Source organism: Megalops cyprinoides, chromosome 18, assembly GCF_013368585.1.
Source record: "Megalops cyprinoides isolate fMegCyp1 chromosome 18, fMegCyp1.pri, whole genome shotgun sequence".
Classification (NCBI taxonomy): Eukaryota; Metazoa; Chordata; class Actinopteri; order Elopiformes; family Megalopidae; genus Megalops; species Megalops cyprinoides.
The window spans coordinates 12853502-12878245 of record NC_050600.1 but is presented as its reverse complement, the minus strand read 5'-3'; the positions used below and the strand labels follow the sequence as shown (position 1 = coordinate 12878245).

Sequence of the window (24744 nt, the reverse complement as noted above, 5' to 3'; positions counted from 1 at the left end):
ATTAGTGAATGTCTTAATGGTAAGCTAGCTTGCTTACTCTTAATATGTATGTTGTTCATGTTTCATGTGTGTATTTTTGTGTTGTGGTCTTAAGTACATGCTTTTCTTAATATTATAGGGAAAATGTTTAGTGAGTGTAACTGATTTTATTTTTTCCTCTAGTAATGTCTTGTTCATTAGTAATTAACCAGAACAGATGATGGGATTTTTGTAATGTACTGATCTGATCTGGTAGTCCTTGGACTGATTTTGACCAGGCTTTTCCCAGGACATGTGTGACTGTCATATGTAAACTAAATCAAATCTTTAATGTTAGACACTTTCATGTTTGCATTGTATGGGAGGGTGTGCACTGTGAAACTGTACTATATGTTAGAGAGGAAGGTCTACAGTATGAAATATGATTTTTCGCTGGTTACTCTCTGAAAATGCTGATGGGACATTTCTCAATATCAGGTACCTCAGCCTTAAATCAAACTGCGATTTGCAATCACGGGTATATTTTACATCATGCACACTCCTTTGTGTGGATGTATAATGTTAAATATGTATCTCTGGAAACCAATAACTAGAATGTCACTATATGACTTGATTTAAATAAATATTCTTTCCTCAGTAAACCTTGTCTGTCCAATGATTGGCATACTTTTTGTCATGTGACAGGAAGTTATGTCAGGTATGCAACAGGATGTAGAGGAGTATGGTGAGGTATATGATTGGGTTCATTGATTCTGAGTTCATCATCCTTAATATTCAGGTCACTTCCCTAGATTGTATTTTGGACCTAATAAAATGCAGACATTTCAACTGCATTTGATTTTGCTGTGTCTGAAAACATGCACATGAGTATGTCATAGACATAAGGTCATATGCTTTGCTAAAATATCTGTTGCTCCTATACAGTCCATACTACTATAATTTGTGAATGCAGAGTAGTGACACTGGAGTGAAAGATCAAGGGTTTGATTCCTGGTTGAAAGGACCTAAACTTGACCCCTTAAACAAAGTGATAATTTTGATTTGCTCCTGTTTTAAAATGAAAAAAAAAATAGCACATCCAAAATATTACAATGTGATCACGAATGTCACGATAATGTCACTGATGAATGTCAAAATATCCATTTGTTGAAACTGAAAGATAAGATTTATTAATCTTAGCCCTCATGAGGGGGCTTGAGGATTTGCACTGTACTGCTATAAGCTTTTTTAGGTATGATTTCATAGACACATGCACACACACAAAACAGGATGTGGTCTGACAGTAAGCCTTTCTTAGCCTTGTATCTCTCAATCTCTACCCTGTTCCCCCAGCCACTTTCTGCAGCAGTGCAATATGCAGTGTACTCACTGCAGTTTTTAACTGACCTGCACCACTGGAGAATGCCTGCTGCAGGCCTTCAAAATGTGAGCAAATCTTGACAGCAGTCTGTTCTAGTCACTTCCTGTTAGCTTTTCAGTTTACCTATCAATTTTTTTTTTTTTACTCAAACTGTACTCAAACTGTAACACATGCATAAATGTATGGTAAGCATTTATATTGCTTCTGAATTGCTTAGCATTAATTGGAACATTAGATTTATTGTGTGTTTTGTGAGTTTACAGAATTAAATACAACAGAATATTATACATATACATATCCTTAACATTAACAAAAAATGGAATCTCCTGCAAAAGATGAGGTTGATCTTATGGTTATGAGCAGTCGGTGTGATTTTCATTAGTAGAATGAAGCATGTAGCACAACTCCAGCACAAATAAGGATTTCAACTCATAAGACTAACATATACCCTCTTCTGGTAGTGTTAGTGACTACAACAGTTTTTACTATGAAAATATGTACGGTATTGTTACTCATTACATACGTAAACGTCATCTAGACTAATACTTTTTAAACAATAAAGATTAATTAAGGTGACTGTGCCATACTCTAAACACACATTTTATCTATCTTTTTAGGTAAAACTTATCTTTACAGAGCTTTCTTCCTCATTTTCACTGTAATAGTTCACACTTAATCACCTCAAAACCATACTAAGGAGACATACAGCCAACAGCACCCACGTTATCAATTTAATAATAGTTGCAGTCTCTCTTCATTGCTCTTTACCCCCCCCCCCCCCCCCTCCCTTTTTCTCTCTTCCTCTCTCGCTCCAGTTTTTGACGCCCTGCTTTCACTCTTGTTCTCTCCACCTTGCTTCTTTCTGCTCACACATCTTTAATTTCCCCCCGGTGGTTTTTCAGTTTCAATCCTTTACAATTTACAGTTTACAATCTACATCTGCAGTACGCAGGAAGGTGAGTCGAGTTTTGATACTTGATTAAGTTATTTGCAAATTGCGCATTCTAAGTCGTTAAACTGACACGAGACGCCACTGTGCCATTTTATGTCATTCTTCCTAACCTCTTGCTCTCTACTGACTGTGCACTATTCTCCTCCCAGTCTTCCATCCTTTTTGCTTCCTTCATAAGACTTGTCGTATCTTTGGAACTTCCTATTTTCTCTCTTGCCCTCTTTTTCTTCCCGTATTTTTGTACTTACACTAGGGTTACATTTTGCATTTGAAGGTAAGGCTAAATAAATGCATTAGTTACTTTCATTTACTCTGCATATGTGCATCACACCTTAATGATGGATTTCTCTACATCAATGATGGCAGACTTCATGCACGTCAAGTTGGTATTATTGACAGACTTTTTGAGGAATTAGAAAGATTACAAATGAAAAAGTAAGTCTAACTTCTGACGCCAAGCAATTTGCTTATTTTTTTCATAGCTATTTCATGTTCAAAAACATTTTCTTTATCATTCATATTAAGGCTATTATCATGACAAAAACAGTATACATGGTACTGTTGGTCAGGGATTTCAATATATACATTGTAATGTGTATGCTGTTGAATCACCTACTACAGCTTCTCCACCTTCTTATTAGGCATACTGACTGTGACTTCTCCACTTGACATTGGGCTGTTAGGTTCACCAGTTCAACGGTGATCACCGCACATTGGACTGAGCATTGATACATTGGTATCACAATGTTCAATGCATTTTGAGTTTATTTTTTCATGTTTAATAACTGAGTATTGGTGTTAATAATCTGAACATACGGAAGTGAGAAAGAGAGAGAGAGAGAGAAAGAGCGCCTTGAATAAGTTTCCACTAGCTGTCTGACTTCCTGTGAGTCATAACACACTTGGCCGCACGCAGTTGCTTCCTGTGAGAATATGTGTGTTGTTTGACAGTGGGGGAGGGGCTTTGGTTTTTATATATGATTTTAGTGGTATAGAGAAATTAACAGAGAGAGCTCTGAATAGTTGTTCTGTTTACCCTCTCGTTAGCTTTCTCTTCATCTCCATTTACTTTGTCACACCACTGCTGTTTTTTTTTCAGCATATGGGAGCTCCAGTCTCTGTGTGTAAGTAGTCACTAGTAGATTTGAAAACCCCAGAAATATTCATTTTAGGAGTGATGTTAATGTTATCCTGGGTAATGGTATATGCAGTGTAAATAATAAACTGTCTCTCTCTCTCTTATTCACAGTCACAATGAGGTCACCCACAGTAAACCCACTGCAAGTCTTCAGTGCCTTGCTCCTGTGCATCTTGCCTCACAAAGCAGTGGGCGGTCAAAGTGATGAAGTCGTATATGGTGAGCCACAAAGAGGCATCGTTATCTTCCTCTTCATACTCCTCGCCCTCCTCATCCTGCTCCTGGTGTACCTGTACAAGAGGCTGAACCGGGAGACTGATGGACAGTACACCGTCAGACAGCTCGTCTACGGGAAGGGCGGAGTCAGGGAACGTGTGCAAAATGGAGTGACGGCCATAGAGAACAGGCTGGGCGTAAGGCTGAGGCCGCGCAAGGCAGAAGACATAGAGGGAGGGGAGGAGGATGATGACAGGGAGGAAGAGGAAAGGGAGCGGGAGAGAGCGAGCAGGAAGGACGAGGACAGCCTAGCAGAAGAGGAGCAGCAGCAGGACGAGGACTCTTCGGACTACTCCAGCTTGGAAGGAGTTGACCTGAGGGAGAGGAAGCAACTTCAGGAAAATGCGGAGGTGAAGGTAGTCAGTGAAGGAGAGAAGGCTGAGGAGAAAGGGGAATGCAAGAAGGAGAAGGAGGAGGAGAAGGGCACAGGAGGAGAGGAGAAAAATTCTGAGACTGGAGCAGCCGCGGGAGGGTTGCTGGCAGACCTGAAAGACTTTTCGGGCAGTGCCATCTGGGCTGAGGAGCAGAAGGAAGGAGATGTGACTCTGCTGTGAAGGACAGAGAGAGAGGAGGACTGGAGGAGGAGAAAGGAAAAAGAGATCTGAGGGATGGTAGGGAGAGAAAACTAATATATATATATATTAGAAGGATGTGTGTGAGACTGAATGGAGGAAAGATAATAGGAAGAAGGGAGGAGGGGACAACTAATGTGCGGTCACTTCTGTGAGGACAAACTGGGAGACAGAAGGGGGTCAGACATGAAACAGGGAGGGAAAAATAATGAGAGCAAGAGATGAAGGGAAACTTGGGTGTATCTTGTGTTTTCAGGACTTTTACATGTTTTTATACGATCATTTTTATCCATGATCATTTTTGTAAAGCTCTGACTTGTAAATTTTGTAATTGTTTTATTTTAGTAGGGGATTAATGCGTACATTATTTGCTTTGTTTCTGAAACAGTAAACTTTTAAGTATGTGTCAGATTAATACTGTATGTCATGTATATTGAAATTAAAGATGTGTGCGATGGTTTTCGTAATTGTTTGTGTGTAATACAGGTTACAAATGTATTATTTTAAATATTTTTTTTCAACTCAGCTATACGTGAACAGCTACATTTCAATTGTTGATTTATGATTCCTTTCCACAAGCTTATAAAATCAAAGTTTTGGAATGGGCACGACTCATTTCATCAGATGCATGACTACATTATGAAATGATTTCACAAACATTTGGTTTGGTACTATGGAAATATTACCAAGACTTTTTTGGATGCTGAGGAAAAAAGGAAAGCGGGATTAAAGAAAGCAATTTAATGCCACATACATTTCCATAACGTTTTGTAGCAATGACCCCCAAACCTCTGCAAACCTTTTAAAACTCTTGTTAAGTACTTTCACTACTGTTTCAGAGTGGGTCTTTCTTTTCATTTTGAGCAACGTAATTTGGAAATATTTGTTCAATGCATGCACACACAAATCCACACATGGTTTAACTTCTTATTGTTGAATCCCCTAAAATGTAAGGATATGACAATAATTATGATGACTTAAATATAAAAATGCTTTATTTCTGAAATCATTTGGCTTCTCTGCTTGTTACTGTATCCATAAGCAAAGAGGCAAAGGAAATGTCCTACAGTGGTGCAAGCCAAGACAACAACTGAAACCATCAGTGCCTTGTTGTGACACTAGATCAATATTCACATAATTTAAATAGAATTCAACTGCTCTGACTGACTGTGAAAGTTACATGCACACCTACACAAGCTTATCAAACAACATGCTGATTGACCAATCATAAATCATTGTTAGATATTTTTTTATTTCCTTCAAGCTCACCAAGTGGAAGCATGCAACATCAGGTAATCAAAATCAGTTACAAGAATTGCTCCCTACCTCTCCACCAAACTGCTGCTTTTTCGGGCTCTTTGGGTGTTAAATTTGTATGCAACAGCTTTTTGAGGTCTCTGGCTGTCTTGGCAGACTGTAGTCACTCTTAGTGTCCAAATGCCTGCCATTCATGCTGATGCAAAAAATAAAAGAATAAAATACATTTAAAATGGAAGACAAGCCTTTTGTATCTGAGATACTGTAATTGTATTGATTTCATTTTTAAATATTTCTGCTTCCTGAACAACAAAACAACATACGCCCGAACAGGGACTTGAACCCTGGACCCTCAGATTAAAAGTCTGATGCTCTACCGACTGAGCTATCCGGGCTCTTAAAAAAAGATGGCATTCTTCGTACAGAAAAAAATAAATAGGTTACATACACTACCACAATTCAATTATTTTCGGGTCTCTTTAAAACTCAAATGTTACGAATGCGGCTTTCAGTGTTTCTCGATCACGTGACCCGCGGAATATAAACATCTGATCATGCTCCAAGTTTCGCTGCAGGAGTTCAATTATCATTACTGTTTAAAGTGTTGGCACAGTCACCTGAGTAATTATACAGTTACTGGACAATTATGATGTTCCACAACCATGTAAAAATACAAGGGACATTTGGCTTTCTGCTTACGGAGTAAAATACATTTCCAAGTATGTCATTTTTCTCCCATATTTGTGGACATGGAGATGAATGTAACTCCACACACCATTGAGCTGACAGAGTTCAAGACACTGTTTAAGTACAAAGGACTAGATAAATAACTCGCATTTCGTTACATGGCAGGAGTCCAGTTGACACGATACCGTGGTTTGAAAGACGTGACATGAATATCTACGAGATGTACAATAAACTTGAACGGCTATGAAATTAACTTAATATCGCACTCTAACTCAAAAAACGTAAAGCATGGACAAAATAGTCAACCCTCAAAGCACATTCGCAGAAAAACTAGTAGCAAATTACTCTGGATTTTAAACCCCGAACATATTTGCATCGGCTAAATGTGGGAATCCAGGCGCTGGATTCTATTCCAGATTATGACGAGGATGTGAATCCAGTTGATCAAATATCCTAAAATCAACGGCAATTAATTTATTGATTTACATGATTGAGGAGGTAACTGTATAAAAGAACTATAGGCCCCAGCGAGATTTGAACTCGCGACCCCTGGTTTACAAGACCAGTGCTCTAACCCCTGAGCTATGGAGCCGATTGTGCAGCATAAAGTCTTAAATCCTATTTTTCAAATGAGATCAACATCTTCCTACTTTGAAAATCGTGACATTTTTATGAGGTGCCCTGTCCAGTGGAAACAACGAAGTTCACGTTGTCCAAACTAAATCCACACTGAACTAAAACTTGCTCCTGCTGAGGTCTGTAAGCAGGCAGCTGAATAGTACTAATTAGCAGTGAAATGCACCCTGGTAACACGATCTCTTAGTGATTTAATTTTCCATTGCGTTTATTTACAGACACTAACCAACTATTTAACATTAGTTTATATTTACATTAGTAACATTTAGTTCTGTGTTCAGTCCAAAGCACAAATGAAGGGAACATTATGGACGAATGTTCAACAATTATACTGATTCTGAGATATGCAGCAACAACACTCGGCTTCAAATGAAGAATCGAACATCCAAATTATAATATCGTTTTAGAACTGGAAGACTAGACTAGAATTAAAATTAATCCTTGCCTGTCGGTGTTTCGCTGGCTGCCACAGACTCATGAGTGCAGTTCTAATTAAAACCAGGAGAAGGCAGTACAATGCGAAGCATTAGATACCACATTTCATCGCGTACGGTCTTATGAAACCATTGTTCCCTTTGACGTGCGCAGGGGATGTAGCTCAGTGGTAGAGCGCATGCTTCGCATGTATGAGGCCCCGGGTTCAATCCCCGGCATCTCCACACGCAACTTTTTGTTTTTCCTTCCGATCGCAGACGATTCTTTTGTTCGTTAGTCTAAAGATATCGCTGTAGCCTTTATCCGTTTAAATAAACCGAATCGCTGTTATCCTGTATTTTTACCTGTTCGACGTAAATAAAAGCATTAGCTGTATTTATAAAATACTTATAAAATATCTACTAAAACCCCCCAAACATCCATCTCACGTTTAACTTTTACAGCATCTTAATCCCGAGACGCAGGTGGAATCCATGATGGTGAAAGGGTGGTGCGATTGGTTACTGGCGCAGGCTAAATGTTCGGACTGGGCGTGGAAAAGAGCCTGATGATACACGCACCCAAACATCACTCTCACTCTCACTTTCAATAGGTACAAAGACGCTTCACACAGAAGCGGTTACAGGCGATGGGTACACTGGAAGACGAGAAATAATCCAAAAAAGACAAGATACGACGTCATTTTATTATCTGAAAATGGGGGCTTGTGAGCTTCTGATAGCTCATAACGGAGGCGTTGAGAGAAACAGCGTAAATTTCCGTTGAGGTATAAAAAAATAGCTATCTTACGAGCAAGCCAGTCAGATAACTGCAATGCAAGACATCTTACAGTTTGTATAACATTTATCACTGCTGTTATTGTGACACTGGATACCGTTACAGTTCGTTTGTATGGAGAGACGAGACTTGCAGACAGAAAACTCAAGAAATTGACAATCTCATCTTGGCTTTGACTGAAAACAAAGGCCGTTTTGTCAACAAGGACCACGCTAAAGACACTGGTGAATATGCTAATTTATGTCCAAATGGAGAATGATATTTTTGTAAATATTCGTACATCCATGCTGTATATCTATGTCAATCTTAAGGAAGTTGTGAAGGAGTTAATGTTATGATGGTATGATGGTACGAAAGAGCATTTCATATTCCATTGCCTGGGTTGACACTCATCCTAAACTGTTGCACTTGCGGGTATTTGGTTACATTGGAATGCACATGTGACAAGTAATCCTGCAATAATGATAATTTTGGAAACCCGGTAGATACTCTGAGATAACATGTAACGTTACGGAAAACCCGGCCAGGTGAACATTAATTATTACACAGATAAATCGATGCAGATCAACCAAAGCGCAGATACAAATCTAAAATAATGTGTCAGTCAATTGAAAGGAGATCATCGATGCATTCGCCTGTTTGCCGATTTAGCACGTTAAATTCTATTCATAGCACAGGGAAATTAGCACGCAAACCAAACGTTACAAAACATGTAGTTAGTATAATTGTAATTCTCAACTCAACATAGCTAACATGAGTCTACCTGTTGTTAGTGAGTTGGGTTCTGCCACGTCTTCAGTTAACGGTTAGGTTTACATAATCAGATAAAATTGGTTTGTGCAATTAGTTGGCTATTAGCTAGATAAGCAGTTACACACGGAAACTATAGTGTTATATTAGTAGCTAGCAATCTCGCAATCTCTGACGGCCTGACCACTGACCGTCAAAACATCCATGAAACTTGTTTCTGCTGGCCCAGTTTGCAAGTACAGATATAGCTAACGTCAGCTATACGCCACAAACAACTAACCACTAGCTACCAACTGACGAAAACACCCTGCATACAATAAATCTGTGAAAAATATTTAGCTTTTAAAGGTTACAACTCCACATTTGTTTCTGATCGTGTCACCGCAGTCTTAGTACTAACACAAAAACGGGATTGTGGATAAATGCATTTAAGAAAACTATTGGTTTTCTAACTAACGTTAGCTAGCTAACGACTTGGCTTACATCTTAACGTTACAGTAGCGTTATATTGCACATTTACTACGTAAAATGTGTAAGTCATGCACATTGCATTAGCGTATCCATCATTCACTAAAGTTACCTGCAGGGTAACCACATTGGTGTGTTCTTACTGTTGTGGAGGGCTGCAGTCACCAACTAAAATGGCTGGTCTGTGATTTAGCGAGCTAACTAGATATGTTTGTTTTTTTTTGATATACCAATGGCTAACTCATGATTAATTGCAATAATGTACATTTCAAATGCATTGCCTTTTCTAAATTCCCTATAAGGATCCTGTTACTCTCAATAAGACTTACTGTCACTGAGAGCCAAATAGCCAGACTATAACACATACTAATACCCACGTAGTGAATGTAGGTTGGGTAGGTATAAACAGACCGATTTCTACCTCAATGCGGTAATGAACGGCTATTATCTGTTCTCAGGGAACGATGTTGATGGCGTCTGCAGTGATCGTGTGGGAATGGCTGAACGAACACGGGCGCTGGCGGCCTTACAGCCCGGCGGTGTCTCATCATATCGAGGCGGTGATTCGAGGCGACCCTCGGGGCGGCAGCGTTGTGTTAGGCCAGGTTGACAACCGACTATCGCCGTATATTATAGACCTGCAGTCCATGCACCAGTTCAGGCAGGATACAGGTAAGATGTAAATAATACTTGATTCACGACATGTTTTTCTTTAGTAGCTATATATGTTCACTAGCGATTCTTACCTAAATACATATAATGGTTATGATGGGCCCAAATCCCCAAGTGTGGCCACCAACGAAGACCTCAAGACTTCGCTAATAATGAGCGCGAGAATAGCTTTGTTAGCTAAAGTGCTCAGTTTTTAATGCTTGCAATGGGAAGCATAAACGCATGCCGCATCTCAGACATGCGGCCAAGGAGTACCAGACTCGGACCGAATAATCAGAGACGAATCAAAAGTTTACGGCTGCTTTTTCACCAATTACTCATTTCTTGCCTATTTCACTGCGTCTTGAATACTCAACCGCTGATTGTTCTAGTGCAGTAACACTAGCTATAGTATATTAAGGTCTTTTAAAAAAGAGGGGGGTGCAGGACAGAAAGGTAGTCAAAGAAAAGGCAAAGGGTTGCTGTTCCATTGTTTTGCACCCAAGTCCTTTGGTAGACCAGCTGGTCAATCTGCATGCAACATGTTCTCAAGCGTGCACACACAGCTGACCCTGGAAGGGGTAGGGGGCGGGGGGTCACATACTGTTGTGGTGGTTCTTCCAAGGAGCCATCACTAAGCAGTGTCCAAAGTTTCCATGCTGAATTTTAATTTTAGTCATCCAGAAGAAAGAAGAGAGATGGACAATAGGGGAAGGAGCAGCTGAGCATGGAGAGAGGGAGTGAAGAAAAAGAAAGAGTGGGGGGATGAATAAGGGACAGGGAAACTTAAAATCTAGGAAGGGAAAGACTACTTTATGCTGTCACATCCCCTGTGTTTGTAGTTGAATTAATAACAGGGATTTTCCAGCCTGGAAAAAGTGCATTTTGCTGGTCTTCAGACTGATGACGATCAAATTTACATTACATTTAGTTTCTTAGTGGGCACTCTTATCCAGAGTGATTTACATAGATTGCAATCCTTGCATGTTTTCCATTTATGCATCTAGATAGCTGCTCTTTACCACTACACCACAGCATTTCCCAGGGCTAGAGTTTAGCTGCATCCCTTTGGTTATAATAACTTTTTTTCCAGAGCAGAGGTTCAGTCCTTGTGTATGCCCCATTGTCAGAGCTCTGTCTGGTTGCCACTAAGTGCTCATGGGGTGCAAGCAGCATGAAGGAATAACTGTAATTCAGTGAGCAAAAGGTGTGACTATGCTCCGAGCAATCAGGATTCATTTCATTAAGAATTAATGTTAAAATGCATAAAAGTATTCAAAAGTTAACAAAACAAAATTGCATCACCCTTCTCCTTAAGGTATAAGGTATAACTTAAAGAAGATTGCCCATTTATTTTTAGTATTGAAAAAGTACCCTAATCCCCACCTCCCCTCCCCAAATTGTGCTGATGAGTTATCTGTGTTATGTATGGTACAGTGTAATTTGCTGTAGAGTACAGTGTACTGTCACTCATATATGTAGATCTAATCTTTCGTGGAGCTTTCTCTCTCTTTCAGCATTATTAGATGCTCTTTGTTCTCTTTCTTTGTAAGTTACTCTGGATAAGAGTGTCTCTTAAATGACAACATGTAAATATAGCAACTCATTTTAAACGCACATTTTTTGACTCAATGGTAGCTAGCCAGCTAAAGTGCATGGTATGCAGCTATTCGTACATGTACATTACAGTTACAGAAGGGGGTTTACTGACTATGTTATGATAGCCAAGTTCATTCTCACCATTTAAGTCCACCCTTCATCACAGAAAGATAGTTGGGAGTCTTACTAAGTTTGTTGATGTGCTCTGACTTTTAAAGAAGATGCTGAAGAGAATGACAAAAGAGTATGATGAAATATCTGATGCATGTGACAAACTTTGTTGAGATGGTTATTGAGTCTGAATCTGTTCTCCAGGCAAGTGAGCTATGAATAAAGTTACTATGTTTGGACTTTCACTTTCAGACAAGTAAGAAAGGCATATGCCTAAGCTTAAGGAACAGATCAGGTGTGTTACATTTACATTTATTCATTTATTCATTTGGCAGATGCTTTTATTCAGTTTTTTATCACTTTATCACTTATGTAAGTGACTTACAAGTGGGGCAGAATACAATGCAAGCAAAAAGCCATGTGAGGAGTCAACAATATTAGAAGTGCTGTATGAACAAATTTAAGTAGCTGGCCAGACAAGGTACAAGCTAGGTGTTAACCCTCTCTCTGTGCAGCGTTGAAGCTCTGTGGTGTACCTCCATCTCGGTGTTCCCTGTAGGTACCCTTCGCCCCGTGCGCCGCAGCTTCTATGACCCCACCTCTGCTCCAGGCCAGGGCTGGGTGTGGGAGTGGGAGAACGACACGGGCTTGTGGATGACCTACGACACTGATGTGGGCATCGCCATCCAGGCGGCGCGGGACCGGAAGCAGCCCTGGATGGACCTGGCGCCCCTGGGGCTCTGCTACCTCATCGACTTCCAGACCATGACCCAGATAAACGGTCAGACGCAGCGGCGCCGGCGCATCCAGAGACGCTCGGACCTGGCTTACCCTCTGGTCTCCGGGCCCCTGCCCAAACCTCACGGCTGGGCACCAGGGGCCGTAGGTGGGAGCGGATCAGGAGCGCTTCTGGGAGTGGGGGTGTCGGGGGTTTCTGCCACCATGAATGGAAGCACATACCCTAGCGGGACGCGCTCCACATCTTCCCTCACTCCTCTGGGACAGCCCTGTGCCTGCCAGCAGTGCATGATGGTCTTTAACGTGAAGGCCACTTCGATGGCGCACACGCTAGGACGTAGAACAGTAGCGAGCAAACCCCCCAGTCCCAAGCCAGCACCGGTGAGCCAGTCCACTGCTACTAACAAACGCTCGCAAACACTGCCCCGCCCCCTGCCGCTGTCCAGGTCTCTTTCACCCGGCAAAAACACTGCGGCTATCAGCAGCCTTGCCCACTCCTTCTCACTCTTGGGCACAGCCTCTGCCACCCTCTCTCGGTCCTCTACCCGGCCCCCTCCCCCACCTCTGCCCCCGCTTCCCCCACCCCCACCTCCTCCCCCGCAGCAGCAGCAGACTACCTCTACTGCAACCGGCTCTAGCTGCACGACCCCCACTACCTCCACCCCTGTGGTGCCCACGGCCACCCTCATCACCACAGCAACCACATCCTCCTTTCCACCTGCCGCCCGCGTCCTGGGCTCCGCCGCCTCGTCGGCCGCTTGCGCCGCCCCGCTGCCCACGCGCGCCAGTCTGGCCGGGCTGAGCCGTCCTGCCCTGCACCGCATCGCTATGGCGCAGTCGCGGGCGCTCATCGCCTCAGGGTGAGCTGCTACTTCACCCTGTCCTTTCACACGTTGCTGCTAATATGATTTCCCCATGTTGTCTTTACATGTTTGAGCTGGTTGTTGATGCAGGAGCTCTCTGAAAATGTGTCATTTAAAACTGAGTGCTAGAGTAAGGATGGTAATCTCCCATGTACACTGGATTTAATTACATTATAGACTTTTTAAAGCAATGCTATGTTTATCCCAGGATCATCTCCTGACAACAAAACCTCTTATCAGAAACTGAGCTGTGGTGGAGCGCATGGACCTGATGAGTGCTGTGTGTAGGTCATGTTTACTGATGATGACGCAAGTTCTGTTGAGGTTTTAGGTAGATTTTGGATTCTCTGAGGTGGTCACTGGGTAGTTCGCTCAGGGGGTGAGCTCAAAAGCTATGGCAAATCAGCTGGCTTTTCTGGCATTGATTACCATCTGGAGAAAAATGGAACATTTATTAAGTGGAAGAATGTGATGAAGGGAGTGTACATGAGAAGAGATTACGGTTTCTGAGAAAGAGAGGGGGTTGGGAGGAGGTGAGGTCAGCACGGGTCAACAGACTCTCCCCCCATCTCCCCCTTGACTCAGTTCCCAGGCTTTTTTATTCCTGGGGGCCTTCTGTCCTATTGTGTGTGTGCAGGCTGTGTTTCCATAGTAACCTTTATTGGCACGTTGAGGCCTAGTTCGCATTTGCAACACAATGCAGCCTTACTGCAGGGGGAAGAAGGACCGAAGGGTGGGGAGGTGGGTGGGAGCAGACAGAAGTTGAGGCACAGCCATTATTGTAAGAATCTGTTGAAGTCTGTCCTAAGGCATTTGTCAAGTAGTTAGCTTTGTGCATCGGTTTTGGGGGGTTGGTGTGCAGTTAGACTCCCTGTGAGGGGGAGTAGCACAGCCAAGCAGACTCAGACAGTCACAAAGAGAGACAAAGAAGTGTCTCAACTGCACACTGAAACGCTAATATTGACAGATTAGCCACAGGCTGAATTAATCAGCATGCGGGCAGGATATGAGAAGAGAAACGGAGAGAAAGAGGTGGAGAAATGAAGGAGTGATTTTCTGATGTGTATAAGCTCTATTCCAATAGATACCATGTATAACACCTTGAATACAAATTAGTTGCATGGATAGAAATGCATACACACAGAGAAAATCAATATTTGCTGAAATAGTAAGGGAGAAGAAAGGAATGTGTTTTGCCCTGGGAAGACAGTTTGAAAGAGAGTGGCAGTGAGCAAAATTAAGGGAAGAGAGTGAGGGGAAGGGGGTAGCCAGCAGCTCAGGTCCAGCCAAGTACACACTTTTTAGCATGAAGTTCCCTCGTTGACATACCATGTTTTGACCAAGTGGCTGCTCACCACTTAGTGTCTTAGCTGAGTCAGTAATTGTAAGTACAAGCACTGTACCTGGCATGTGCTGCTAATTTGTAGGCTCACTCATTTTGTCTCCCATGTGTCCTGTCAACTTACGAAACCTGTCATCTGTACATACCACAGTGATGGCACTGAGATAGACACACATTTTTTTCTGATTAATGATCACTTAATCTCATTTAAATAGTCAAGGTTCTCCTGCTTCTAAGTCTCTGAAGTAACCATTCTAATCGGGGAAAAGGTTCATTTGGGAAAAAAATTTAACAGGATCCACAGAATATTTCTTGTGTCTAATATTTACCAGGCGTAACAATTCATGTGTTGTAAATGAACAATTTAGCCTGCAAAAATTCATTTATGATGGCTGCAGTTGTTGTATTGTTTCCATACACAGTGCATGCGGTTTTGGGGTAGGTCTGTGTGGCCACTTGTGGCAGGATACCATAGGCCATCTGTTGAAAATATAGGCCAGTGCCACCTGGTGATGACTTTATACTGTTCTATCAAGAGAAAGAGTTACACATTTTGTGGTATGATACAGTGTTTATCTCTGAATATGAATACACTGTAATGTTTTCCATTTCACATTAAATGTCATGTAATTATTTTAAAAAACTGCTACTGCACAGTGATCTACTACTGCAATTGGAATGCTTACCATCAATGCAATTTCGTTGAGACTGGTAAAACCATTTTTTTTTCTAATTTCTCAGACCCAGTGTCCATAAACTGTAATATAGTTCATCACAGTTGCATTGGGGACGTAGTTCAAATGGTATAGCTGGTTCTGTCAAGGTCACAAAAGAAACTGTTTACACACATGTGAAATTCACCCTCTCTCTCTACTAAAACTGCTTTCATTTCTGTAAAAACTTGTTCAAAGGCTTGTGTACCCCATTAATTGAGTGAGGGTAAAACCCTAAAGAGATTGGGGGATTTAGGTTGGTATTGCTTATGCACTACCACCTGATTAAGTGGTTGAATTCAACAAGTTTTTCAGAACACCACCTAAATTTTCTTGAATATTGAATGCAAACCAGATGTCAAGATACCTTTATATTTTACTAGCTGGTGTAGGTTAGATTTTTTTTATTGTTTTCAGCACCAGAGCACTAAATCAATTGATGATATATAGAGAAATATCTGGCTTGGTTCCTTATGTGTTGAGGCAATATAGGACTCTTGTAAATAGCAAGGTAATACTTTTAGCAGGCAGACCATTTCCACAACAGGATGGCTTCACTGATGTCATCACCTTCATTGTTTGTGTATGTATGTATGTGTATGTGCTTGTGAGCCTGCAGTGTGGGTCATGCAGGACCAGAGCAGTGTTCTGCACGGATTAGTTTTTCACCTCTCTCTCCATATGGTTCTGCCTCCTGTTCACTTGAGTCTTTTAGCTCTGACGTCACAGATCAGGAGATTCTTTCCCCATCCTTATCTCTCCTTCTGTTTTCTCAGTATGTCAGTTTCTAATGACCCCTCCTAAGCTGCGTGCCTGTGCATCCCCTTTTCACTTCTACCTTTTCCTCTCCTTCTCTTGCATCACAGCAGGGTGGGTATTGAGCATCTAATTCAGCTTTCCAAAGGGATCCTGTGACTGGCATCTGTCACTAATTTGACTAATGACGTGTGCTACCTGCACATTCTTTTCACCTTTCACCAAAGTCACCTGCCTGTCTAGATTTAAAATACTTGAAATGACATCAAAGGTTAAATCAAAACACTTTAAACTCATAGGTCACGTGTTAACATTCAAGTATTTATCTTAACTCTGAAAAGTGGCTCCCAACCTGTCTTTATTTGTCAGTTAAGAACTAATATTTCTATGGAACAGGAATCACAGTAAATGTATGTTTTGGAAATGTAATTTAAATCAAGAAGGCTGAATTTGGCACGAAGACTATGAAAAACATAACTGACCCACAGTAGGCCTACTAATTCTCGTCATCTCGCTTTACGAAAAAATGAAAAACCTTTAAATTGCATTGTATGAAACAGTATAATGTGTAAGAACTGTAAGAAACAGAGTGTTACAGCACTTCACCACCAAAGCAGCAGGTTTGCATGCCAAAGAGAGTTCTGGGTTTATTCAGCCTGTACACAACACCGACCATCAAAGTTTAACAGTAATGTTAAAAAGTACTGCCTGCACCCGTTTCTCACTCTCGGTTTGCCCCCTCTCCCAGCCTTTCTCCCCTCACTTTCTTGGTTCCCCCTCCTTCCTCACTCCTCTTCCGGGTGCACACGTGTGACAGATGAGGTGTTTGTTAATTCTGGTAGATTAGCCAGGATCAGATGTGACTAAACATCCTCACAGTCTGCCGCCGTATGCTCCACCCTCTCCCTGCCATCTTACACGTTCACACTTAAACATAAACCTACTGTGTTTAAACACACAGATCTATTATCTCCATATCTCTTTCCCTATCATCCCATATAATGACAGTTGAAAGCAGAAAATGCTGTCAGCAGACATTGATAATATTTAGTGTTTTGCCCAGCTGATAGTGAATTTTGTAGTTTTTACAGTATTTTGCCCAGTTTTTCTTCTCAGTTCACTTCCTTGTCTCCTTTACCCTACATTACAACTGAGTCAATAAACAACAGTTCAGTGTAGAATAAAATTCTTAAAATGGTGTACCCACATAAAACAGCATACATACTTTAACGCCTGCTGGTTTTCTGATGAACGTGATCAACACAATTTGAAGGTCATAATGGGAAACTGTTTTTGTGTAGTAATCTGTGAATCTGTCTGCCCAAAGACATGTCCCTTTACATGACAGCTTATACTAATGCACTGTATCAGCACAACATTCCCACTTCTATAGCCAGCCATTCATAACTTGTAATCACTGTAATGAAGTGACCTTGTAAAAAATGAACTATTTTCTGTCCTCTGAAGAGAGCACACAATCTTCCCCACATATCCCAAAAGCCTTACAGTGCGGGATCATGCTGTATACAGGTAGTCGTTATGTGTCGGAGTGTGTGTGCCTTATGGCGGTGTCCGTGACGTGCAGGTAATCCCTAGGTGTGACGTGTCAGCTTGGCTCTGAGAGGTCACACAACAGATGGAAACTAGTGGATTAGCTCTATAAGAGACAGGCGGAAGAGAGGAAAGACTCACAGTGACGGAGTTACAGAAGACGTACAGATCAGAAAAGGACCACTTACTGTTGCTACAGAAGAGAACCAGTCAGTATCAGAGAGGGAGACACACCCAAACCAGAAAAGAGGGATTAAGGAAGAAAACTTTTATGCTCATAATTGACCTGCTTGTGCCCACCTTTATCTTGAAAGATGACCGTTATCAAGAATTTCCAGTGAGTATTGATCTGATCAATGGTTTAGTTTGAATATTGGTCAACACTGTAATGATTACCCTGACTAGTCATCTACAGTTTAAAGCTTTTTGCACTTATTGGGTAATAGTTGTGATTCCCAAGAATAGTCTTGTGTGTAAACCACCAGCTCCTGTGGTCATGCTGCTGAAACGCACAGAACCATAGTGACTAATATGATTCTCCTCAGGTGTGGCGTGGTAGTGACTCTAATTGTTGCTGTGATAGCATTTTGTTGTGTGGTGCTTGATAGCTGTTTGTGACTACGTTTTTGTGTGTTGGTATAATGTAGGCATGATGTTCCAAAGATTACTGCTTAGAAAAGATGTGAAAGCAAAAAGCTGATGAAAACTTCTATTTTAGCCATGTTGTGTACGTTGTTATCAGCTGTGTTTTACCAATGTTCCCGATGATGTTCTTCCTCAAATGATATCCGTTTAATGAACCTTGATGACTTTGTAAATTGCTTATGTTTGTTTGGATATGATCCAATGCAGAGCATGGATGAGAGCATCTGCCAGATAAATAATGATAATATAATGATTCTCCACCACAACAAGTAACCAGCTGGCCCATATAATAGAGTCATAAAGTTATTGACCAGGTTCTCTGCTCATGTTGTGATGATACAACAGCTGACCTAGTTGTGATATCTATGGTACAGGTTCTTTGACCTGGTAAGATGGCACAATACGTGAACAGCAGGGAAAATGGCAGGGCCAGTGGCCGATTATAGCAGGTCATGGTGTGTGCTCCTGTACGTCTGTGTGTGTGTATGTACTTCCTGGATTGTACCTAACTCCAGTGTGTGTTGTGTTTCAGGGTTCCCACTGTTCCAGTAAAGAACCTCAATGGCTCCAGCCCTGTTCACCCTGCATTGGCTGGTAAGTGGAGTCACAGGGTTAAACAGATGGCTGACTAACAAACAGGAGAAGGAATAACACGTGCGTGGAATAATGAGTGGTTGTCCTTATTGACATACATTAGGTAGGATACAGGCAGAAGAACAGGTAAACCACACTGACTTAAACACACTTTGATGGAAGGATCAAACAGACTATTTCAGGGTATTACACTGAAAAAAAATTTAAAGATGAGTCTCACTGTTTGGTCTGAGCAAACAGATGCAGGTAAACTGAGGGATTAACCTCACAGGCTCAATTACTGGTGATCACAGAGAGAAACTCACACATGGACACATGCATTAGTGACATTGTGTGTCTGTGGTGCCTCACTACCACCCCCTGCCTGTTCCCTGCAGGTATTACAGGTATCCTGATGAGTGCTGCAGGACTTCCTGTGTGTCTGACCCGCCCCCCAAAACTTGTCCTGCACCCGCCCCCTGTCAGCAGGAGTGACATCAAGCCTGTCCCAGGACTGGGCCACTGCTGCCGTAAAACCACCAAGAAGCAGGCCCGGAAAGGTGAGTCAGTGCACCCCACACGCTGTGTCACCCTCACACACAGTTACCCACACACACTGTGTCAGCTTCACACACATTCACACAAAGACACACTGTGCCACCCTGACACACAGTCTCACTCAGATATACTGTGTCACCCTCACACAGTCACACTGAGGGGTATATACTGAGGAGTTCTCATTTCAGTCTCTGCTGCATAGGAGTGTGATGTGAATGCTGCCCAGGACAATGGCCTTAGCAGAGCAACTAATGAAATAAAAACTCTCTCCTTCTCTCTGTCTTCCATCCTGTCTCTCTGTCTCACAGGTAGAACCCCGGAGGAGGTGGTGCGGAGATACCTACAGAAGGTTCGAAACCCCCCTGAGGAGGTACGCGTTTTGACATTCCTTTCCTCTTTCTTTAAAATACAAAATAACCTTAGTACAAATAATAAATACATAACCAGTTACATGATGATAATAGTGAGAGTGATATTAACTGTAGCATATTGAAACTATACCATATGCAATTTCTGATGCATTATATATTTATTTCAGCGTACTTTAATTAATATGGCAGCCCTCCTTTATTCACGCCCATTCCCCTGTCCCCAGGACTGTACCATATGCATGGAGCCCCTGGGCAGTGCCTCTGGGTACAAAGGCCCTGTAGTGAGCGGCGGGCCACGGGGCGAGCTGGTGGGGCGTCTGGCCAAGTGTGGACACCAGTACCACCTGCAGTGCCTGGTGGCCATGTACAACAATGGAAACAAGGACGGCAGCCTGCAGTGCCCCACCTGCAAGACCATCTACGGGGTGAAGACGGGCAACCAGCCCCCCGGCAAGATGGAGTACCACGTCATCCCCCACTCTCTCCCAGGGCACCCTGACTGCAGGACCATCCGGATCATCTACAACATCCCACCTGGCATCCAGGTAAATGTATGCACATGCACCACGCACAATGTACACATTTACAAAAACACAGACAGTCCACTATATACACAAGACTCAACACACGCACACGGCACTAGTTTACAGTAAAATTCAGACAGGAAGTGAATGTGCCTCTGGTAGGATATGACACTTAATACAGACACCGACCAGAGAGCAGGAGCACATCTGAGTTTGGGGAGGAATAGGTGTTCTCATCTATGCATCATTACAAACAGAGGTAATTCTTAAGTAATTCACTGTACCCTCTTTCTCTCTCAGGGCCCTGAGCACCCCAACCCTGGGAAACCCTTCACTGCCAGAGGATTCCCACGACACTGCTACCTCCCAGACAACGAGAAGGGGCGCAAGGTACACTCCCATACCTCTGCTTGCTTGGGCACAAACTGTTGCATTCGTGTGTGTGAGAATAGCGGGCTGTCTCAGGGCACAATGTGAACACTGTGCTCTCTGCCCCTCTTCCCAGGTGCTGCGGCTGCTGCTGGTAGCCTGGGACCGCAGACTCATCTTCTCCGTGGGCACCTCCAGCACCACGGGCGAGTCGGACACCGTCATCTGGAACGAGATCCACCACAAGACAGAGTTCGGCTCCAACCTGACAGGCCACGGGTACCCTGACCCAGGCTACCTGGACAATGTGCTGGAGGAGCTGAGGGCCCAGGGGATCACTGAGGAGGAGAATGTGCAAAAGGAGTGAGGAGGGAGGGAGATAGACAGTACCAGCACTGTAGGGCTAGTCTGTAGGACTCTGAGAGGCACAGGGGGTCTCCATCCTGTAGGACATAGTACAGGGCATGGAGTAACAACACACTAATATACAGAGAGAGGTAGAGAGAGTGCTTCTCAGTGGCTGCAGTGTTAGTGATAGCCTGACAATAAATCAATTATATCTGGCACTTAATACAGATTTACATTTTGCACTGAGGGTTTAAGGCTATTGTACAATGTAGCTTAAAGAATGTAACTGCACTAGGAAAGATAATTACAGTAGGTACTACAAAAAATCTATTCTAATGAAATGGTTCAACACTATATTTGGTGTTTTTATAATAACACATTAATGATGCAGATACATTGAGAGATGGAGACTGAGGCTTGTGAGGGATGAAAGAAAAGAAATTTTTGATGGGATGGTTGAGAAGAAAGAGAAAGAGAGGGTACAGAAATAGGAGGCTGAAGAGGGTAATAAAGAGGGTTAAGAGAATGATTAGGGAGGCTTTTGCTTTATGGTGTATTACAACAGAGAGAGAGACTGCTATACCATTGACCAAAACACTTTTATTCACAAAACTCTGAGAAGTTGCACGGTACTCCAGGAGTCAGTGTCTGTGAGCATGGGTTTTTCTTGCCCTGTAGTGGTTCCACTCAGCAAGCTAATTCCATTCCAGTCTTTGAAGATGATGATTTTTAAAATGTATGCCAATTTATTATTAGTAATTCACTTTTGCTATTAATTTGATATCATTCAATTTGTGTTACTTTTATTTAGTATGCTTTAAAGAGTCCCTTTATGTGTTGGTTGGAGTGTGTGATGTGGTCTTGACTTTTGTGAGGACCTCCACCTGGAATCTTTTCCAGTGATTCCTGCCATAGTATGCGTCATTGATGTTTCCAAATTTATATCTGTTGGGCTTTCTGAGTGCCATTCTGGTACATGAAGCATTATATGCCTTTGAATTACCATGTCATGAAGCTGCAGTTTCGAAATGTGTGAGCTTTCGAAATGTGAGCTTGCAAAAAAAAAAAAGAAGAAAAAAACGCACAAATGAGTAAGCATTCCTGGTCTGTTTCAGGATTGAATAATAAAAGTACGAAGACATGAAGTTATGATTGGACAGGTTACCAGAGGTCTGATGAAGGAGTTACTTAGTCGGTTGTGCTAATGTGTAGGGCAGCCTTCACTCCTCATTGCATATTATTGTCAAATCACAGAACAAATTTAAAGTGCATGGCGTTTTCCCATTCTGTACCAGGGCAAACCAAGACAAGTCCAGTGGCACCAGTATTTACAGTCTAACATATATGCTTGTCATTCCTGTATCAGATCAGTATAACTTAGGACAGGGACTTGTATAGATAAGCACATTTTATGTCTTGACTGTAGACAGCCACTCTGACCTCAGCTGCAGTCTGCAGTGTGATATACAGTCCTCGTACCTATCTGCAGTTGAATGTAGCTCACACAGAGTTTGGGACTGCATGAAAAGGGTCGGTAACATAAAAAATTAACTTGTTTTGAGTACGCTTACATGTGGGTAAGGGAGGGGATTGAAAGGTCAGTTGTATTGCATGCATATGACTGCAGCTGATTCAGCTGAATCACTGACCATAATGAAGAGTCTGCTGGACTCTTCTGTTCGCCACCTGTAGATGTGCTTAAGATCTATATCCAACTCGGTTTTGTACTCCAGCCACCTCTGGTGGCCTGTCCAGTCAGTCTACGTTGGGTCTTTGAATGACCTGTTTATGAGGTTGTACTGTTACCAATATGTGTGTATTTATACATGCATATGTAGGCCTACATTTATAGTTGGTGTATGTATGTATGTGTATATATATGCTAATTTACATGAAAACCATGTTTTTAAGATACAAGTAACCAAGGTGTACGCTTGGTCCTTGTTTTTTTTTTTTTAATAACTTGTCATTTACTTTTCATTCATTTTCAATTTGTTTTTAAAAATGTAGTTTATTTCTTTTTATGAATATGTTTTGATCATATATGGAGTTGATAAATTTGTACATATACATTGTTTCTGTCTACTTTCACCCCATTTTGGAGTGTTTATTAAAACAGAGATGATTGTAACAAATGGTAGTAGCTGGGTTGGCTTGAGCCCTTCATTCTGGAAGATTCACAAATACCAATTGCATTTGTGGTGCTACAGTAGTAGCCTACCTGTGAATTCTGGGCTGTGACAATTTCCTATCATACCTGTGGTCCTACCCGTATCTGTGGCTTCTGTGGTGTTACACAAATATCTGTAATGTCTGAACACACAATAATGTGTGGTAGACCTTTACATTTAGAGATATAAATTCTACAGATGTTAGGTGGTTATTACCCTTTACAGCTGGTTAATTTGACAGAACACCGCCTTTGTAACACAACGTATAACGTCATGTAAACACACAAATACCTCTAATATGAAGTGTTCAGAAATATAAACCTAATTATAAAACTTAGCTCATTTGTTTAAATGTTTCCACACTAAATAATTGTCGCTACCTTCTGTAGTTGTATATTTTAGAACCACAAAGAACGTCCGAAGTATTGAACAGCTCATTAATCAAAGAAGAATGTCACTAAAGTGTTAATCGCGTCATCAAAAACCATTATCACCCGCGCTAGTGGTGTAGTGGTATCATGCAAGATTCCCATTCTTGCGACCCGGGTTCGATTCCCGGCTAGCGCATATGTTGGAGAGGAAGCTTTTACTTAAAATGACACAAAATAAACACATAAATTACAAAGAAGTGTGAATGCTGTTAATACGTAGTTGCCCGTTTTCTGTATCCAGTGACATATAGGTCACTTTTCTTGCATAAAGTGGGAAAAACACACACAATTCAAACTAATTCGGCAGTCACTGAGGAACCCTATCGGTTTGTTCCAGCAAGGTTGCTGAGGAGGTGCGGCACTGATAGTTCACTCTTCTCGTTCAAGAAAAGTGTGCGCCCAACGTGGGGCTCGAACCCACGACCCTGAGATTAAGAGTCTCATGCTCTACCGACTGAGCTAGCCGGGCTGTTACGAAAATGTAAAATTAAACTATTATATCCTTATTTGGAATTCTTACGTGTTTTGGTTTTTATTTTGGTGTTTTATAAACCATACATTTCTTTCGGAAAAATGTTTTTCTCCACGTTAAAGCTCCAAAGATCATCAGGTATGACTGAGCATACCCTAATGCTAGATATCTTGCAAGGTACAGAATAACAAGAACAGATCCTGAACGAAAATACATATCCATGCTTAATTAATCTATAAATTCAAGCACAAAATACTGTAGGAACATTCCTTATGAAACGAAAGCAACAGAACTAAAAGCCTTTCTAAATTCGCTTTAAAAATATCAAACTAAAATATAATGCTTACCGTAATGTTGCAATATAAAAAAGTTCAACATCTCTCATGATAACAAGCTGAATTAGTCCAAAGAAGCGTTGGGCAAGGATTATTAATTCCGTTTTTATTTTACTGTAGTTCATAGTAATTTATATTATTTTATAGTAATTCAAACCAAGAAGTATATTTATTTGTACGTGACAAATGATACGTTTAATTACCTGAACACCGTAGCATACATGTATTGCAATGTGTAATGTGAAAAGCTAAGTGATTTAATACTACAGTAAAATAAAAGATTATAAATTCTTGGAGTTGTTTCACATCATGTGTCGTTATTTTATAATACTTGTA

General features: G+C 41.6%; 2 protein-coding genes and 5 non-coding genes across 9 annotated transcripts; 4 read left to right on the top strand and 3 right to left on the bottom strand.

Annotated features, from left to right (window-relative positions):
* Window positions 1–2159: 2159 nt before the first annotated feature.
* On the top strand, window positions 2160–4622 carry si:ch211-119e14.1 (protein pxr1). 3 transcript variants are annotated; one of them, XM_036551930.1, is made up of 3 exons: window positions 2160–2295; window positions 3391–3415; window positions 3541–4622. In XM_036551930.1, the coding sequence occupies exons 2-3, from the start codon at window positions 3394–3396 to the stop codon at window positions 4257–4259; spliced, it is 741 nt and encodes a 246-aa protein (XP_036407823.1). In that variant the 5' UTR covers window positions 2160–2295; window positions 3391–3393; the 3' UTR covers window positions 4260–4622. The 3 variants fall into 3 exon arrangements, with proteins under 3 accessions (XP_036407823.1, XP_036407824.1, XP_036407825.1); XM_036551931.1 differs by lacking the exon at window positions 3391–3415; XM_036551932.1 differs by lacking the exons at window positions 2160–2295; window positions 3391–3415 and adding an exon at window positions 2545–2565.
* Window positions 4623–5856: 1234 nt separating this feature from the next.
* trnak-uuu lies at window positions 5857–5929 on the bottom strand. Its single transcript has one exon. It is a non-coding gene; the product is annotated as a tRNA-Lys (tRNA).
* An 811-nt stretch (window positions 5930–6740) lies between these two features.
* trnat-ugu lies at window positions 6741–6813 on the bottom strand. Its single transcript has one exon. It is a non-coding gene; the product is annotated as a tRNA-Thr (tRNA).
* Window positions 6814–7444: 631 nt separating this feature from the next.
* On the top strand, window positions 7445–7516 carry trnaa-cgc. The gene has a single exon. It is a non-coding gene; the product is annotated as a tRNA-Ala (tRNA).
* A 377-nt stretch (window positions 7517–7893) lies between these two features.
* On the top strand, window positions 7894–21652 carry dtx4a (deltex 4, E3 ubiquitin ligase a). Its single transcript, XM_036551945.1, has 10 exons — window positions 7894–8058; window positions 8175–8293; window positions 9746–9959; window positions 12208–13246; window positions 18789–18850; window positions 19228–19389; window positions 19696–19757; window positions 19983–20303; window positions 20583–20672; window positions 20788–21652. Exons 3-10 carry the CDS (start codon window positions 9752–9754, stop codon window positions 21016–21018), a joined length of 2175 nt encoding a protein of 724 aa, XP_036407838.1. The 5' UTR covers window positions 7894–8058; window positions 8175–8293; window positions 9746–9751; the 3' UTR covers window positions 21019–21652.
* A 2014-nt stretch (window positions 21653–23666) lies between these two features.
* trnag-ccc lies at window positions 23667–23737 on the top strand. Its single transcript has one exon. It is a non-coding gene; the product is annotated as a tRNA-Gly (tRNA).
* Window positions 23738–23997: 260 nt separating this feature from the next.
* trnak-cuu lies at window positions 23998–24070 on the bottom strand. The gene has a single exon. It is a non-coding gene; the product is annotated as a tRNA-Lys (tRNA).
* Between the last annotated feature and the right edge of the window lie 674 nt (window positions 24071–24744).